At 37.6% G+C, this 19,706-nt stretch overlaps 1 protein-coding gene across 8 annotated transcripts in view; it reads right to left on the reverse strand.

Annotated features, from left to right (window-relative positions):
* micu3a (mitochondrial calcium uptake family, member 3a) overlaps positions 1 to 19,706 on the reverse strand; it is a 49,810-nt gene that overhangs the window by 5,837 nt on the left and 24,267 nt on the right. For 4 of the 8 annotated variants that reach the window (XM_042224514.1, XM_042224515.1, XM_005931271.3 and 1 more), the window contains exons 5-11: positions 14,759 to 14,806; positions 13,080 to 13,162; positions 11,212 to 11,283; positions 9,996 to 10,037; positions 6,761 to 6,856; positions 613 to 707; positions 327 to 498 (exon numbers count right to left, since the gene is read on the reverse strand). In XM_042224514.1, the coding sequence (XP_042080448.1) occupies positions 327 to 498; positions 613 to 707; positions 6,761 to 6,856; positions 9,996 to 10,037; positions 11,212 to 11,283; positions 13,080 to 13,162; positions 14,759 to 14,806 (608 nt within the window). The remainder of the gene's footprint in view (positions 1 to 326; positions 499 to 612; positions 708 to 6,760; positions 6,857 to 9,995; positions 10,038 to 11,211; positions 11,284 to 13,079; positions 13,163 to 14,758; positions 14,807 to 19,706) is intronic. The other 4 variants (XM_042224517.1, XM_042224518.1, XM_042224519.1 and 1 more) reach the window with 3 other exon arrangements.

Here is a 19,706-nt window from a genome sequence, read left to right on the forward strand (position 1 = left end):
GATAGATAGATAGATAGATAGATAGATAGATAGATAGATAGATAGATAGATAGATAGATAGATAGATAGATAGATAGATAGATAGATAGATGCAACTGAAAGTGTAGTGAAATGTGTGTTTTTGTGTGTGACATGTAGTGAAGCAATTGAGCGCTCAAGTGTGGAAAGCCACAACAGCCTCAGGCAGAGACAACAGTTTGAAATTACAGGTACTCTAGATGTCTAGAAGGTAGAAGCTCCCACACAGGAAGGAAGAATTTCATTATTATTTCATTACTGATCAATGAATTGTCCAGTAAATAACTGTGCGCACATGTATACTGTACCTTTTCATCAGGTATACACTGGCGGACATTTTCCAGATAGGCACTAATGTTTTCCACGTTTGTGAATCGCAGCAGGATTTTGGCAAAGTCTTCTTCACTGATAGTCGTCATACCTTTAGAGTAAGTCAGGAACTCAATTTCCAACACCTCTGTCTGGAGGTTATCCATAAATCTGAAAACAGAAAGAAAGGACAGTAAAAAAGACAAAAAGAGAACTGTTCTATAAATCATCCATTCTGCCATGTGGTTAATACTGTTAGCGTTAGCACTCTTTCGGTTCTAGTACCTGTAGAAGTCATCAAAGGTAAGCTCTGCCTTCCCCTTCTTCCCAAAGAAATGGACCAGTAGTGTGGTGTCAATTGTGATGCTATCATCTGCTCGCTATCAAAGAGAGAGAGAGAGAGTGATACGAGAGACGATCAGTGACTAAATGACAAACCTCAAGCGTCATGGGTGGAGAAGGACGAGTCCATTATTAGACCAACATGGCCACCGCTGTGCCAGATTAGCAGGAAGCAGGGTTCTATTGCACGTGTGCAAAACGTGCACTGGATGAGCATTACAAATTACATTACAAATGACATCCCAAATTTCAGTCACAGTCATCAGCTCAGACAAACAGTCAACAGCCATCATGAAATCAAACTTACCAGTCTAGGAAGCATAATATGATGTGAAAAACAGTCAGAAGAGCCAAATAAAAATTTACAAGCAAACTGAAGTAAAGCAGGTAAGTAAAGAAGGGAAGTCAGATTATATCTATTAAAGAAATCATTCTCTATGCAGTCTAGACTGGTGAGTAGTGATGCTGTAGCAGCGTGAAACACAGACTGATACAATGTTAAGGAGTACTCAAGTATCAGCCCAAATAAAGAGAAGGCGGTAAGATCACAAGTCATGCCTACATTCACAGAGCCAGTGTGAAGGTAACGGTGGAGGTGAACAAGAATGCAGGAGGAAGGAAGACAACACTTTAAACAGGTGGAGTTCATTAAGGACAGAGAAACAGACGAGGTAAGCAGAAGACATGAAAGGAAAAGAAGACTTGTGGAAGAGCAACTAAGTGCAACACAGACAAATACATGACAAAGACACATCCCATGCATTTCTTCGCAAATGCCACATTGACACACCTAAACAGAACCTCAAGTCACCAAAAGCAACACTAAACAAAAACCACATAAGCACAAGTGCAGAGATTTTGTGAGCCGATTCCACCTTTTTCCGTCATCAGATGTGTTTGGTTGCATATTCTTCTAGTCTCCCTTGAGTGTGTGTTGACTCTGTGACCCAGGTCATTTAAAATCCATTCAGTGAGCTTTGGGTTGTTTCGACTGTTTGCTCTAGCTTTAATCTGCTGGTTAACACCTTGTTTAAAGCAAGGTGACACAATTAGGATTTTAAGCCTTTGCAGAAACTTAATCTAAGTATTTAGTTCACTATTTTCTGTTCATACACAGTAACATACTTGTATCTTTCAGAAAAAGGTGACTTTTGAGCAGTTCCAGAAATGAATCAGGCAGCATCAGGACAAAAAAGAGAGGAATTCAAATACACATCTTCTCTCTATTGACCTGTCATGCCCCACCCAGCCAACCTTCATTTCCAATCTTTCACCATGCTGAGGAATACGCAGACATAAGATTAAATAAAATCTCATGTCCTTCTAAGAAGGAGCATTTATGGCATTTCAGTCATCATCATAAATATCATCATCACCACAATGCCATTCGTGGTTCTACCTCAAGAGTAAAATCCTAAAATCCAGTGTGGGACAAGAAGAAAATGTGAAACAAGATCACACGTTTATTTAAGGGACAAAATATCAAGAGGTCTTTTTTTGTGATTTGTTTGGTGTCACACAGTGAATATTCATTCAGTCAGTCAGAAATGTCTGTAAGTGAGCTGCAGTCTTTCTGATAGAGAGGAAACCATCCCCACGGATAAGAATGAAAAAAAGTGATCTTACAAAAAACAACTGATGTGACAAAAGTCATTAGAATTTTGCTGGGCATTTACCGGGCTACATTTTAGGCTTTTATTAAATTGTTGTTATGTATGAATTAATAAAAACAACTAAAAACTCTACTGGTTAAAGTAAATCGTGTTTCAATTACAGATTCTTTTGGTCATCAATGCACAATATTAACAATAAGCTGCAGGAAGATGCAGATGTTCAAGGCAGTAAAATTCTTAAATGTATGGTAGATTAAACTGGAACCACACTGGTAAGTCACACAATAAAAATGTCTTGTGAGAAACAAGCATTAAAAGTAAACACTGTAGTAAGACCACTCTTAGCTTTTGGTCTGTTGCTGATTCACTTAAGAGTCTGGTCTTTCAGTCTTTGATTAGGGACAAAGGAAGATTTCCTTTGTGTAAACACAAGACAAACTGAAACAATTACAGACTTATCATTGCTGTGTCTAAGTTTTCTGTGTCTCATTTACTAGACGTTCTTTTCATTAAGTCTCTGATTACGGACAAACAGGACAAAATTTGTTTTGCTCTTTTATCTCTGAACTGACGCATTACTGATGTCTTTATGACACATGAGCTGTTCATACATCTAGACAGTATCCAGGTGGTGTGTCTCTGCCTCTCTTCCCTCCCACGTGGAGTTCCCTTAATTCTGCTTTGTTGTTTTGAACTCAAAACAAGGAAATCATTTCGCATTATCTTTATTCAAAACTATTGTGACTGAGGAGTTTATGTATCTGGTGGGTGTCTATTCACCGCTGCAGTGAGTTATCAGCTGTTGCACAAAGACTTGTACTAAATGTATTTCAGGAGTCTTCAAGATATATTTTGAAAAAGGATGGATCCACAGCTACAGGAAGTAAAGCCTGCAAATGAGTGGAATACACTATGGTTGGAGTGATATTTACTGAAGTGTACAAACTAGCAAGGGAAATTACTTAGATTACTTAGCTTGATTGTACACTGTGGGTGTAGGATATAACACCAGTTATCTGAGCTTTGTTAAAAATAGAACATGTGGTTAAAAATTAATTACTAAAGCTACATTAAGAGATTTTTGACCACTACTTTGGTCACTACCAATTCCTCCATTAACTTTAATTTATGTTTAGTCCATGGTAACCTATTTTTCACTGGATGCTGTCTTATAATGTTGTTTGATGCTAGATCATCAATAATGTGTACCCTCAAGAAGTTTATTTTAGCCAATACATCTTATATGTTCAAGTATCTTTAAGTGTAATCTCTTCTACCAGCCAGCACAGGGTGACTTCTTTGGTTGCTAAAAAATCAAAAAGTGTAGACATCTATGGGTAAATGGCCCTCGATTCCCCTTTCTGGATAAATTCAATGGATTATTTGCTAGCTTCGATTCTTACTGAACACAATAAGATGCTCATCTTCTAAAGTACGGCTGCAAATAGTGTCCATAAGGATGATAAAGCAAGTTGTGCCTTTGGTATCTTTCTCCATTTGGTATCTTTTGGTGTCACAGTCAAATTGTAACACCTGTAATGTCTGTTTTTCAAAAAGATTAGATGACAACGATCAAAGTGTTCAGCTTTAAAAACATAAGTTGGCTAATAAATTAGCAATGGCGCAGAGGCTACAGCCACCTTTTAATTAGTCCATAATCACAATGAGCCTACCTCCCTTACAAATTTTAGAGCTATTTTTTCTTACGTGTCTAACCAAAAGAATTTTGTCATTGTGATGTGCAATAACTTTGTCATAGCAAAGGCTTTCAAGAATCCAGATCAGTCTACCAACTTGTCGACGTAATGCCAAACGGATCATAACAAGCTTATCATTCCTGGAAGTGTGGCGGTACTAGTGTGAGCTCATCATCCCAGTGACAACGTAATCGTTACCACGCCCACAAGGCACGAGCCAACACCTGGTGCATGCATGTGTCTATTTGTCCATCTGTGTGTTTATCTGTGAGCTTGTGCAGTCTTTGATCACGAAGCTGAGGGTAAAAACAGTAATTACTGATGTAAACGCTAAACGCTGTTCCTCACCCTCCCCATCTGTGAGTAATACTCCGGAGGAAGAGCTCATTGTGGGTCTTTAGTCAAGTCAGTCAGACTGTCAGTCAGTCACACCTTCCAGGGGGAAAAACAGCCAACCCCCCCTTTCCGTTTCATGGCTTGTTCAATTTTCTTGCAATGACTTTTATCTCCCACATTTTCTTTCTTTTTTCTTCTTCACATCTCTTATCATACCTTTAATCTTATCCCACCCCCTGCTCTGATTACGCTGATTTCCTTTCACCTCACACTACCCGTCAGTACCTCCTTCACCTGACAAACAGAGAGGTGATTTGCTCGGTCCTACACTCCCTCCTTTTCTACCTGTCAGTCAGTCCCTCCTTCTCCAGACAAAAGGAAAGAGGTATAATGGTGACTAATCTGTTGAGTAAACACATCTTTCTCTAAATACAACCTGGTTCTTTCTTTTCACCCAAATGTACTTCCCGAACTTCTTTTCTTCTCACTCACTTTGTTCCTTAACATTTGTTCTGCCTGCTGACCTGTGTCATCTTCCTTTGGCCTTTTTCACCCATTTGTTTACTCTGATTTTATCTCCTTCGCGTGTTCCTCATGTTTTCCACTTATCTGATATCGCGTCCTTAAAGATATGTTACATTTCTTTGAATTACATCTTTTGCCTGGCTGTCATCTTGTTTGTCACTGTTTCACATTTTTTTCTTACTTAATTTAATCCTAAATCATTTCTAATCCCTTTTATGTTTAATATATCCCTCCATTAAAAAAAATCCTTACTCTTTTCCCCCCATGTCTGATTTTCCTGCTCTGTCCGTCTGACATCCCGGCAGATGAAAGGCTGCACGGTGTAAATACAAGGTCAACCCCATTATGTTTCACTGTCATTACCTCAACCTCAGCTTCCGCTGCCAACACAGCAGACAACCTGTCATTAGTGAGCTAGTCTGTTAGCACTATTTTAGCTGTTACTAATGATTACCAGTCTTCAGAAAGTACTATCAGGAAGACACTTTAAGCTGCAATTGTAGAAATAACTGGAAACACTGACTTTGATTTATTGAGACAGCTCATTTGTTAAACCACCAGTCATGAAATATGTTAAGAAGTATCAGTTTGATGAACAGATATTCTGGGATCCAAAGAGCATAAAAGCTTCTGAGGTAATGTCTCAGCAATTATTCTATCATCGCCTTTTCCTAGCTTGGAATAGTGCATTAAAACAATAAGGATGAGGTTGGATGCCTGCTAGTTCCGATTAGTTCAGCTCACCATCTGGTTTTAATTTTGATCCCAGGGATTTTGCAGGTTGTTTTTTTTTCCAAATGTTAACCTTTTGTGTAAATCATAGTGTAAGATGTTGTCCTGTAACTCTTCATGAATTCTACTGCGTGAATTTAAGTTTGTAGTGATAAAGAGACAAAGATTTTGTATGTGCTCTGCAGTCAACCGTCTTATCCTTGTTAAACACTTGTGGCGCAACGTGGGAATGATCTGACACCAAAGCTACGCCACTAGTCACAACACGGCACAGATAACAAGGCACAGATACACATATGAAGCAGAATGAAGACAGAAAGAAGGTGAAAAAAAGACAAGTTATTAAAAAAAGGACATTAAAATCTTTGTCATTTAATGGATCAGTATCGATCAACAACAAAGGCTAAAGTCTTTCAAAATATTCATAATCCAAAAGTAAATAAATATCTTCACAGACAGAGTGAAATGACTTAGGATGGAGCAAAACAGGAAACATTTGGAGGATGCTCACATTATTTCATTCAAATCCACAGTGTGTCGAGTAGAAAAAGATATTTTCTCACAAATTAAAGGTAAACATTGGAGCTTGAATGCCGATTTTAAATGTTCCTTTTAGAGCTCATCCAAACAAACACGATTTCACACTAAAAAAAACCCCAGTGATGATTTATACACTAGTCTAAAATTAAATTATTACTATTTTTAGAAACAAAAACAAAGAAGAACGCTGTGGGACAAAGGAAGGAACGCTGGGAAGAATGATGAGATATTTCTGTTCTAACATCTAGGAAACAAAGAAAGAAAGCAAGGAAACGTATCATCACTATCAAGCCAAACCAGAATAAAAGTTAGAACGACCAAAGCTTTTGCAATAATCCCAAAATGACTATATTAGAGTGAAGATTCAAAGTAACTTTTTTGGTGCATTTGCACTTCAACCAATAACACATGACTTCTCTGAAGATTGGAGAATAACTTTGGTGTGTGTTTCAAGTAAAGCTTGAAAGTATTATATAGTATATAGGATTTCGAGTTTGATTCTGGCCAGCTTGATGGAACATATTTCTTGTGAACGTGTGGGGGTATTTGGATCCTCTATGTGAACTATCTGGTGCTGAAGAATGAGGAAAAAAGTGAAGGATAATGAATGCAGGGGTGAAGGAACAGAGGACGGTTGGGTATGTGTACCTCCGCCAGGTCAGAAAAGAGGACTTGACTGGCGCTTCGCCTCAAAACGTCCCAGTAACTCCGCGCCACAAACTCCTGACTGTCTTTTTTTAGCACCTGTAGGAGTGGTCAAGCAGGGCCAGGGTCAGTCAACCTCCAAATCAACCAATTCAGGAAATAAAAGTCCATTACCCATTCAATCAGTTGTCATTATAAGTAAACATACACAGATTATATCTCTGAATTTATATGTGAACATACAGGTGGATATTTAGGAAAGGTGTCACATGTTTTTTTATCAATACCTGGCACTCACTAGTTCTCTCAATAAAGGAGACCCTATCCATTCAAACATAAAAAAATAAGCAGTGAAGATTTTCACGCACAAAAACATGTTAGCATCAAACAGGAAGGGGCATACACAAATAGCTACCGTAGCTTCTCTGCAGCTAGGTTTACATTACAGGTAAAGGAAAGGATACTACCAACAGGGAATCATCAGGATGATGATGGATGTGCTATTCTGTTTAAATCACTGAAGCTATAACTCACTCATGTTGCTGACTCAGCAACAAACACAAGGAAAAAAAAAACGTTTTTAAAGAAGAAATATATGAAGATGTCACCCTATAGTACATTGTCTTTATTAAATAAGTAGTTTAGGCAGTTCTATAGCAACAGTTGGCTCTGTTCGCAAACGTTATTCTACCTTAATAAAGGCTGACCACAGTGCTGAGCTTCTGACCACCCACCTCGTCTCTCTCTCTCCAGGGAGAAAGCAACAGCAGCCATTTTAACATGACCCTGCAATGCTCTTAACTTCAGTGCGACAATGCGGCTATCCATCACAGCAGTGACAGGAGGAGTGCATATGTGTGTCTGTCTGTGTGTGTCTGTCTATGTGTGAGACAGCATGACAGAGACAGAGAGAGAGAGAGCAGTGGCTGGTAGTGTATTGTTTCTGACAGCACACTGCTGATTTTCACTACACTGCAGGCCGTTTCCACTCCACATATAAATTACTACTCATAACAGACAGCTACAGTCACTGTCATTACATCTCAACAGACACTAGGTACAAAAAAGCACTTGAAAGTGATAAAATGGAACTATAATTAAATGTCCAATGTTTCAAATAATGAGGTCCTGGTGATCTCTGTGAGCGAAAAGCTCAGGCTTGGAACTCTAACCCAAAACATTCAGTTTTAAACATTTCTTTCTGCTTTTATAGCTAAAAGGGAGGCAATGTCCTTAATACGGTGATCTAAAGTACACGGCTCTGGCTGTGATCACAGAAGCACCGCTCACCTGCTGTTCAAATTTTTTGTTTGCAATGGACAACCAATTAAAAGAAAGCTGTATTAAAAGGATGGTGGCTTTTGAGCTAAATTTGCTTTTCTGGTTTTTCTCGGCTGCATCAAGAATAACAGAAGTAAGGATTATTTTGAACTTTGAATTATGCAAATCTTTTCTAATACAATCCAGGCAGGAAAAAACATATAGAATTTAAGTATAATTAATTATTTAAATATTTAAACCATAATATAAAGCATTTCAGAAATGTCACACATGATTATTATTCATTAATATGCAAAATTTTGTACAGCAGCTTCAGTAGTTTTAGTCATCATCATTGATACCCAATAGCCAATCTCCAACTATTTCCTAATGATTGATGCCTTAATAATTGTTTTCCGACTTAGAGCTCATCAGGTTACATACAATTAATAAGTCAAATCTATCAGCATTTTGCACAGGGTTGGTAAATAAGAAATATTCATCCTTGAGAGGTAAAAATCTGTTTCATTTTCGATCCCATAAGACTCAACAGACAAATTCAACCTCTTTGTGTTCTTTATGTAAATATGATTTTGTTCAGACAACAGAAACATATTTTTGTATGTACCCTTGGCCTCCTTCCCTAAAAAATCTCTTTCTATATCTTTATATTAACAAACTTCCCCCATTAGGAACAAACAATACTGCCAAAAAATACAGCACATGTCCTAAAAAGGACTAAAATGGAGTCTGATTGTCTTTAGAGCTCTACAGGGTCTCAGGTCATTTTAAATTACATCGCTCTCTTTTTGTAAGAGTTCATCTCTCCTGACCCCTTAAATGTATTACTCTTTTCTTTGTCTGTCCATTAATCATCCCTCAATCAATCAATCAGCTGACTTGACAGATGGCCAAGCTTTCTTGAATTTTTCCCTTCTCCCTCTCTCTTTCTCTTACATTCATCCTTCAAAGTAGCTTACAGAGTACATTTCACTGATAACAGAGGATCAGGTGGACTGGGTCAAATTTAAGGCTTTTTCCATCATCGGGAGCAGAAGGGAATGACAGGCCTTTTTATTTTTATTAAGGTTTTTAGACTCCAGAGAGTCAGTGTATTAAAAAACTCTGCTGCATATATATATATTATATGGAATGTTTAAACTGAACGCAAAATAAAGGCCATTAATGTGTGATTTAATGTGTGATATTTAAAGGTCCTGGCCATCTATATTCATTTAAACTTGGCAGGGTTGGTGTGTCCTTATATTTAATGAACAGATATGATTGATGTAACTCTTCTCACCTAATTTTTCACATTAAACTTAATAATTGTATCTAAAAGGCATGGTGACACACAGACTGCAAAGCAAATGTTTTAGTGACTGAGAAACGGTTCAGATGTATGGAAATATATATGTGTCACAAGTGGCAGGTGAGCTAAAACACAATCACAGACAAATCATTTATATTTTTTCAGCTATTCATTTCCACACAGCAGCCCAAAAATATTCATCGGAAATGTTAAAATACCTCCTTGGTAATCACTGCAGCAGATTCACGTTGTCTTGGCCGGCTCTGCTCTCGAAGCTGAATTGTGTCTCGCTTGAATGATTCTGACTTTTGACAGTTTGGAGGGCAGAGCCCAAAGGGAAAAGGTCACTTTGAAAGTGACCTCATAACCTCTGTGATTGACAGGTTCAGTTTACTGTGTTCAATTTAAATATTTGCCCATGATTATGTTTTATTTCACATTATTATTGACACAAATATAATTCCACACAGGTAAAGTTTAACATATTCTCACATGGTTTCACAAAACTTAAGCTTTTTGTTACCATTAGGTTTCTACTCTGACTGATTGCTAAACAATAAAGCTGTTGAACTGACCCAGCTAATAAAAACAGCCTATTCTCTGCTCCATAAATATCTTTATCTATCTAAAAAGCAGAAAACGAGACTATGCCATGTGGATACCTACGCTGTTCATGGGGGCAACCTGATATCCATACAGCTGCATACTCTAACACACAGAGAGAGACACGAGGAAGAGAAAGAAGAGGACAGAGCATGCAGTCAGAGAGGAGGAGAGAAGGTAAAAGACATGTTAGTACATGCAAGGAAAGAGGATGTGCCATTTTCAACACATCTATGATTACATTTTAGAATACACACTGTGCCTAACACCAAGCATGTACTTTCAAGAGATAAGTTATGTGGGAAACATATCCTTCATTTTTCAGTGACAGTATTTCCTGTGAGCCAACAGCACAACCAGGACTGTTCTGTAAGATACCCAATGCTTAGATCAACAAATCTCTATCTCTTATTTGCTTACACATCTACACAGGTTCTTAGTAAACTTGGGTTTGAAAGATTTACTTCAAAATCAATAAGATATAGATAAGTAACAAAAGGAAAATTTTAATAAGAAGCTTTTAAATATTTCTTTTGCAAATCATGTCATGAAAAACTTACCTTGAGAACATTTTACTATAACTAATGCACAAGATACCTAATGGCTTATCTGTTTGTAAGTTACCTTAATTAATCTGTTTGTAGCACAACACATATGTGGGATGGGACAAGTTAATACTGACTCATCAAACCTGCTCTCTTTGATAGTTATTAAGTTGCATATACACTCTGACACAAAGAGAGCAGTAATGCGAGGTGCTTGGTGTTATTTCTAAAACTCAATCGCATAAAGTGCTGAGAAAGACACATATTCTATCATATATATAAATCAAATATACCAAGTCCACAGCAGGGATAACTGTCACAGAGATACCAAACAGTTTCTACGAGGCAGCATGCACTCAAAACTAGTTACATGAAAGGTTTAGTTTCACACCTGCATGAATACAAATGACAGTTAACTTTGACGATCATGATGATCGTTTTTAACAAATCCATGTGCGCAGTGTGACACAGCACTTCTGTCAGCAACCTTAACTAAATGGTAAGAGGTGTTGTGACAGTTTACACTCATGGATATATTAAAATGTAAAGTAAGTTTACATTAATGTTTACCTGTCTTTTAAGTTTACCCCACTAACAACAGAAGCATTTATGAAGTCCACGTCCACATAGACTATTCATGGTTGGTTCACTGTTGCCAGCATTAAGGTTAATTAGCAGTAATACCCATGCTTGTCTGAGCATACACCCCCACACCCCGTTACCATCTTCCTTACCAACTGCGCGGACTTCTCAGCATCTCCTTTCCTTCCTTTCTTCTCGTTTTTCTTCCTAAAGATCTCCTGAAGCTGTAATGAGAGAAAAGACGAGGAGCTCATTGACAATTCAAAGTCAGATCTAAAACGCTGTTAAAAAAATGAAATGCTCAAATGAGTTCAAACAAGGTCATTCACTCTTTCAAGCACATCTATGATGTCATTCAGGTAATGGTCTTTTGGCAGCATGATTAAGGGAGTATTCAGGTTTCACTCTGGAAGTGATTTATGTTTATGCATATGTGTTATTAAAGGAAAAATCAATGCTGAATTCAATATGAAAAAAAAACTGCTTCTACACTACAGTGTCGGGTAAGTTTTTATATACTTACTTATTCAAATTTAAATTAAAATACTAATTTCTTTGAAATAAAATAACGAGATTTGTAATATAAATGTTATAATTAATTAAGAGTTAAATAAAAAATGCACAACCACAAACACAGCAACCTGATGTCTACACAAATACAGATACATAAACGCTCTCTAAGAGCATATGATCATAAAAGACAGCAATAGTCACTGGTATTGTTCAATTTCCATTTAAGAATATTTAATTACTCTGACAACCAATATCACATGTAAAACAGAAAAATCTGTATCTAAACCCTCAATGTGAGAATCTTTTTCTGTCCCACACCTGCCTGCTCCCACAGGATTTTAAATCATTACCACTCCCTCCTGCTGATGTGCCATCCCACTCCCACCAACCTTCAGAGATTCTGATCCCTTCATGCCTGCAGCGGTGTTTTGACTTAAAAACGTGTCAGTTCTATCCCACAGGGAAAGAAACACATGTGTAGCCCTCAAGAAATCCTACAGTTAGTCTTCTCAGCTTTGTAATAAGCTGCCTTTAGAAGATGCAAATTCAAAGTCAACCTTTTTAACTGCTTTAAACGTTAAAATATAGTTAAAGCTCAAGGCACTGGGAATAAAGGTATATAATAGTATATTCGCTTAGGGTACTACAATGTTGGCCAAATGTTTTTTTTATTGATTAAGATGATGGAGACACTTTAATAGGGAAAAGACTTCTGTAAATGATGCAATCTGTGAATGTATTGTTTGAGAGCGCAAGGATGCTTGCATGAGACTTGAGGAACAGTCTTACAGGCAGATAAAGCTGAAACACGACCAAGCATTAGTCCAAATTCTGAAATGATTTAATGAGTTTACAAACGTAATGTAACATGCTGAGAATCAAGATTAATTTCAAGCTGTCAGTCTGTTAAGTTTTCAATAAGGTAGTAGCAGCAAATGTTCTCAAGCTTGCCCATCTGTAACATGGTGATGTTAATTTAACCAGAGAGCACAATTATTTGTATCTAAAAAACAACCAGGCAAGGAAAAAACATCTAGGATGGGCTGATTTGTGCAATCTTGTTTTTAAAGCTTCAAAATGAAGATTTCTGGTACGCCAATCTTTACTTTTCAAAAACCAGACATCATGAGTCAGAGGGTGACACTGGATGAACTGAGGGTCTGCACTAAAGCCCGTCATTTGATGTATAAGGTTTAGTATCCTTTTTCCTGTAAATCACATAAACATGTTTGTACTATAAGAGTCCAAGAATTAAAATATTGACTTGAAAATGGGCAAAATAGGGCCTCTTTAATTTTAGTAATTTAATAAACTACATTAAAACACCATGGTACAAGTCAAAATTAGATTTTCAAAAGTAAGGTTTTGTCTTTTGTCCACTCTAAAATCATGGATTGTTATTTAATACTAAAGCTATTCTTTAACACTGCTTTTTGGTAAAAGGAGTAACAAAAAGGGTTAATATTAATATATAAATTCAGGTTTTCTCCCAATATCTGCGACTCACCACTAGGAACTCCCTCTTATCCACCATCTGGTTGCCGTCTGCATCAAACATATTGAAAGCAATCTTAAAGCCAGCATGAGGCTCTGGGGAACAGAGAAGAGAACACATAGGGTGAGTGTGTGCATGTGTTTGTTAAAGGCAATTTGAAATCCATAAATAGTAAGTGGAAAAAGTGTCTCAAAGCATCAATAGGAGGGAGAATGACTTAAATGAAGCCACAGTTTCAAACACAGCTGCTTATCCAAAGAAAACATTAAAGTGTTAGACCAGGTTAAAGTTATTTAAAAAAACAAAACATAATAGCAGAACAAATACATTTGCTACAGACTGACCTTTCAATTTGACATTTTATTCTATTTATTCAACCATTTTTAAGGCCAAACAAGGAAGCATACATGTAAAAAAAAAAAAGAAAAAAGAAAAAAAGACGGTAATTTCTATTTAAATTAGTTTCACATGCTGGTCATACGTCTAAGAGATGAAGTAAAATGTAATTTCAATTATGGTCTTATGGTTTTTGGTGTGGGGGTGTGCACTGCCTTTCACCCTGTGGCAGCTATAACAAACTCCAGCCCCCTGCAAGCAGAAACTGAGCAGTTAAGATCAAGTATGCTTATTTTTATTCACTATAACTTCATCCATCATCTATTTAGGTTGAATTAAAATTAAAATTTGTGGAAAAATCATTAAAAGAAACAACTTTTTATTGATCCCTTATGTGTCAGTACAGCTGAGATCCATATTTGTAAAACACCCTAAAACATGCTATGCCAGTGACTGGCCCACCCCCAAGCATCAGAGCAATACAGTGTACACTCTTAAATGTCAAGAGGATGGCTGTAAATTATACACCGGGGACACCAAACAACCTCTGGCTAAGTGGACGGCGCAACACAGAAGAGCCTCGTCCTCTGGCCTTGACTCTTTAGTCCACTTAGACACACGGGCCAATGGTCACGCTTTCAATTACAAGGACGTGCACATCCTGGACAGGGAGGAACGCTGGTATCATCAAGGAGCCAAGGAGGACATTTATGTGAAAAGGGAATGACAATGTTGGAATTGAGGAGGCCTTAGAGAAAATCTTTAACCATCTGATCGCAGTCATTACCCAACTGTCTGTGTGCAAGAGGCTACTGATTAACGGTTACGCCAATTTGCATATCAACCATTATGAAACTGATCTCATCGCTCATTGTTATGCAGTGGCGCTACTTTCAATCGTTATGCAGCTGGACTGTTTGTAAGGTTAGGGAGAGACTGGGTCACTTGGATGAGTGCTGAAAGTACTGAAATTGTTGCTTCCAGATGAAAAGAATAAACTTTATGGAATTTTATAGCCACTTTCTTTTTTTCTTTTATTAAAGAAATTTATCTATTACTTTTCTTCATCTTTTGAGAAGATGTTCTTGCAACTTTCCTTACGTTTACATTTTTTTCATCTTTGGTCTGTCTCTGTCTCTTTTTGTCTTGCCCCAAGGTGAAGGGGAAAACCACAGCATTTGTGAGATCAACATTTTTTAAATTTCTATATGTACTTAGCGCACTTCGCTTTGTCACGTAATTTTTCTAAAAATAAGAATATAATAATGCAAACAACAACTGGGTGAAAGAGATATGATAAAAAGGTGCAGATGAGTTTAAGTGAAAGGAGAATGTGTGCAACTGAATTGACTCACTTGTCAAGATGCAGAGCAGGAACAGGTACTCTGTGTATGAGATGATGCCTGGTAATGAGATCAAGACAGAGAGAGTTAAGGAAGAGGTCATATGCAACTCACACACACACACATACACAATGTTTACAGATGTTCAAAGACTGTGGGCCTCACACAAAGACATACACACTAACACACATAATCCTTCCTTTCATGGAGATAGCATCTTAAAATGTGTCTTCTCAAAGCGGAGCTGCCAGCGGCCATTTGGCCACACACCGATTCTTTTTCTACACCCCAAGTGTCCAGAGTAAAGACACAGGCTAGCGTGTGTCTGTGTGTGTATGTGTCTTGTGTTTGGATAAGCAAGTGAAAAATGTTTCAGGAGGTGATCCTTTCTTGCCTCAGGCACATTCAGGAATCTTTGCAGCTCCATCTACGCTCTCTCTCCCTCTTTTTTCGCTTTCTGTCTGATCGTTCAGATAGTTCAGGGTGGTTCGCTTGAGTGTTACGGGAGACTGCTCCCCCATTTGTGTGTATGTATCCATGAGTGTGTGTGAGGGTGAACACGACACCAGTTAAAGTCAGTGTGAGCCTTGTGTTTTGCTGATGCTTGACTGCTTTGTGTAGAGGAGCTGGTTTGGAACTGAAGTCTTTTTCCCCCATGTAGCCTGAGCTCTGCATAGACTAGAGCATACAAAATTGAAGCTACTCAGGTTTCTATAATACAGTCTGTTGTGTGTTTACGCTCCCATGCTTTCAGTGATATACCACAGAATAAGAGGGATTAATACTGATCTCAAGGTGATATTTAATCATGATGGAAAGGGCTGTAAACAGGCATTATATGTCCTCTCCAATAGTTTTAACATTAACATATGTTCCATATGTTTGTTGATTTTGCCTTCCTTTTCTTTTAATTGTCAGTGGGTTAAAGATGTTAAGAGTCCATTGTAATCCAATAATAACAAATCTGATGGTTTGAATCAGCCCCAAGAAATTTAATTAACTCAAAAAACCCTGATATTTACCTCCAGAGAAATTTATTTAACTTTACAAGTCTATATCAATGCATATGTCAATACTAAAGCACCTTCCTCTGTGTTGGACATCTGCTATGGACTCACTAGAATAGCATATATTAAGAAGCCAAGAAGATCTAAATTTTGTGTTTGTTGTGCAGGTCAACTAAAGAAAAATATAAGGGTTAGTTGAGTACATGTGAACCATGATGACATTACAGTAGTACTAATAAACCGTTTTAAATGGAAAACATGAATGTGTCACATGAGTATTAACATATTAGGCGCAGGTAACAATGTTCCATGTTGCATACAGGCAATGCAAATGACTGCAATGAGTCTTTACTGCTTTAACTATATTTCCAGTTATATTTTCACTGCAGTCTGAAATTATTTTTGATTTAATTATCCAATGTGTGGCATTTCACTTACTTTATCAAAGTCAGAAAGTCAAAAACCAAAAAGGCATTCCCAGTTAACACAAATGCTTTATACTGGTACTATGAAAGGAATATTTACTCAGCTGTTGTGTGTGACAGATGGAAACATGGATTAACATTGTGTTAAATCTGCGATATACATACCCAGCATGTTACTGTATACTTACACAGTCAATTTTTCTAAAGCACAGTAATGCATTACCCATACTGTGGTAGTCATAAATAACTGATAATCAATTAATCAATCATGAATTAATGTAGTGTGTTCTGACATTAGCACACAGACACAGTGAACCCCTTTGAGTCTTTGTCTGATTTTCAACTCTATCGAGCTCAGAAATCCAAAGACATTACAATGATTTCAACTTTCAAACGTACTGGGCCACGTACACATCACACCCACAGGAGCTGTTCAGCCACTGAAAAGCCATGTCATGAAGTTCCTGAGAACAGCTTGTGTGCTGATGTTAATGTGACTGGAGTTTTGGAGCTTTACACATTATGTACCTCAGCACTCGGTGACCCCCGCTATATAACTTTATGGGGTCTGCCACTTCATGGCTGAGTTTCTATGGTTACTAAATCCCTCCACTTTGTAGTAAAACCACTTACAGCTGATTGTGAAAATATAGGACTTAAATTTAATGGACTGACTTGTTGCAACAGTGACACGACTGAGTTCAGTGAGCGCTGTAGAAGGACTCATTCTTTTACAAATGCATGCAAGGCCACACATTTTATACACCTGCGGGAATGGGACTGAAAGCACCTGAATTAAAAAAAGTAGTATGAATTTTGTGAAATCTAGGTAACATATGCAGTAGTTTTGTGACCCTTTGAAATCCAGACTGATAGATGTCAATGACTTTGTTTTTCGGCTGTTTCTTTATATCGTGGCACGATGTGTTGCTTTTTGCAACACGTTCTCATCCTGACGCGTAAAATACCAACGACTGTGACAAATTGTTGGTATGGGAATGAGAGCAAGTTGGAATGAATCTATAAATGTGTTTTACGTGTGAAATGAAAATAAACCGAAAAAAGCATTACGTACCCTAAATCTGTTCACTTTCAGATCCTAAATCACTTTGGAAAACACAATGTGATGGCCACAACATATAGCTATTTTATTGTTGAATTATTAGTCATACTTTGATGTGTTTGTATTGGAATGGATGGCCGGAGCCTTTGCTCTGAGCGTCTCTTACAGCCGCGAGCTTGTATTTACTCAGGTTATCTTTGTCTAACATTTAAATTTGTTTGATGTTCTGAAACATGAGAAATATGTAAAAAAAAAACAAAAACAAAAAAAACCTTGGAAATCAAGAATGTTTTACTGTTTGTGAATGAAAAAATCAGCCCTGTTAAATCTTGATGGTGTGTGTGGTCTCAGTAGTGCTCCACCAGGAATGAATGGTTAAAGTACAATAACCATAGATTACCCTGAGGTTTCTGTTTACAAACTTTCTCTTTTTCCTCTCTTACCATATTCATTTCTCTGTCTACTTTGCCTGTTTGTCTTTTATAGCCCATCTTTTACACTCCATCTGTTTCTTATATTTCTCCCACTCTCCTTTTAAATCTCCTTTTCACTCCCTGATTTGATTTTCCTACTCTATTCTTTTTTTCCCTCCATCTCTCTGATGAAAAAAGGAAGCAGACCACCCTCCTGGCTACTTGTCCCTGTAGACTAAATCAAACCCACTCAAACGTTACAAGCTTAAGAATATACCTTTGTTATTATGGTAGAGGAAGAGAGGGGATGCATCACACATGGTTTGCTATATTTAGCATCTCCCAGTGTGTGTATATCTGTGTATCTGTGTAATTATCACTACAGGGAATCAGTCCCAGACTGTGTTATTCCTCTGTTACATACTCCTGAGGCAAATGCTTAATTAGGGTGAGCTTTTCTCTATCTTTTAGTGTTGCATAAATTGTAGAGGAGAGGAGAGGAGAGGAGAGGAGAGGAGAGGAGGTTGTTCAGCTGTACGGAGTAACAGCATGGCACAAACTTGGATTAGAGACCCCTACAGTGACACACAACTCACAAGTATGATTTTATCACACACTGAGAGCCAAGCACTGGGAAATGTGCACAAAAGCACAGTTAGGTCATCGCAGTTACTGTATAATAATGTAAGAACTCTGACAGTCATGCAGGTGTATCACCTAAGAAATATAACATGATGCAAGAATACCTCTTAGATTTCTACTACCTCTGTTAGGTATTTGCGGGCTGAATGAAAAGAAAAAAAATACATAATAAAGATAATTAAGTTAATTGCAAGGATGCATAATTATATTAGTGATCCAAGCAAAAACCCCGCCCCTTTGCTCCTGTCCTAAAACACAGACATATATGCTAATTTATCATGTTATTCTCTTTATCTTCATTAATATCTTTTTATGTAGTCATATGGCATAAATGGCTGTTCATAAACACCAGACAAATGAATAATAAATACTTGTATCTATTCTTCTTTGCAGGCGACATGTTTATTGTATAAGACAAAGCAATCAATCCCAGGTACTATTAGTGTCACTGTTTGATGCACACTTATTTACATATATGCATGACAGCTCATTCCAGTAACCCAAAGTGTCACTGCACTAAAATTTTGATTACCAAAATGTATTTCCGAACAATGTACACATACATAATGTGAATGTAATGTCAAAATTTGTTTTGACATTAGTTACTACACATAATATATATGACTTATAAGAGGACAAAGTATTATATTTAGCACTCAATTCATTTGTGTGTTTTAAAAATAATTTCCAAAAGCTAAATAAATGATAATCGTGGTGCTCTAGGCAGTTTATAAAGTTTCATTCAAACTGATTAAGGTGACTGATTAGGAGGAGTTAGGGAACATACAGACATAGAGAATAGACATTATACATATACATGGTCTTAAAATGACTGTCGTGATTTTTACAACATTAAATTCTCTGACAGTGTATCAGCAAACAATTGTTGTCACGGCTGCCGAGGCGAGCCGTGTGGAGTTAGAAGAAGGACCCAAGATGCAGGCAGTGGATGAGATGTCGGTGAGTTTATTTACACAGTGGTGAGAAGGCAAAACAGGCAAGAGGGAAGACAAAACTAAAGACCTGAACTGGGAAAGCTAAATGACAAACCTGAGATGAAACAAAAAGGGATGAGAAACAGAGAGACGAGCAGGACATAGAGTAACACAGACTGACGCAGAGTTACACAGATGAACCGGCAACAGGCAGGAGAACACACAGGGCTTAAATACACACACCAGTAATCAGGGGATGAGAGACAGGAGGGCAACACAGCTGGGAGGAATCTGGGCTGACGGGACAGGGGAAAAGTAACCTGAACACACTCACATCAGACAGAGACCTTCAGAATAAAACAGGAAACAGACACAGAGAACCAAACAGGACACTGAACTTGACAGGCAGACTCATGAGCAGACACAATAACACCATGGACAGACAGAGGGAACACAGAAGTGGGAGCAGGCAGGC

The sequence above is a fragment of the Haplochromis burtoni genome, unplaced genomic scaffold, assembly GCF_018398535.1.
Source record: "Haplochromis burtoni strain Fernald_Lab_line unplaced genomic scaffold, NCSU_Asbu1 Contig_140, whole genome shotgun sequence".
Classification (NCBI taxonomy): domain Eukaryota; kingdom Metazoa; phylum Chordata; class Actinopteri; order Cichliformes; family Cichlidae; genus Haplochromis; species Haplochromis burtoni.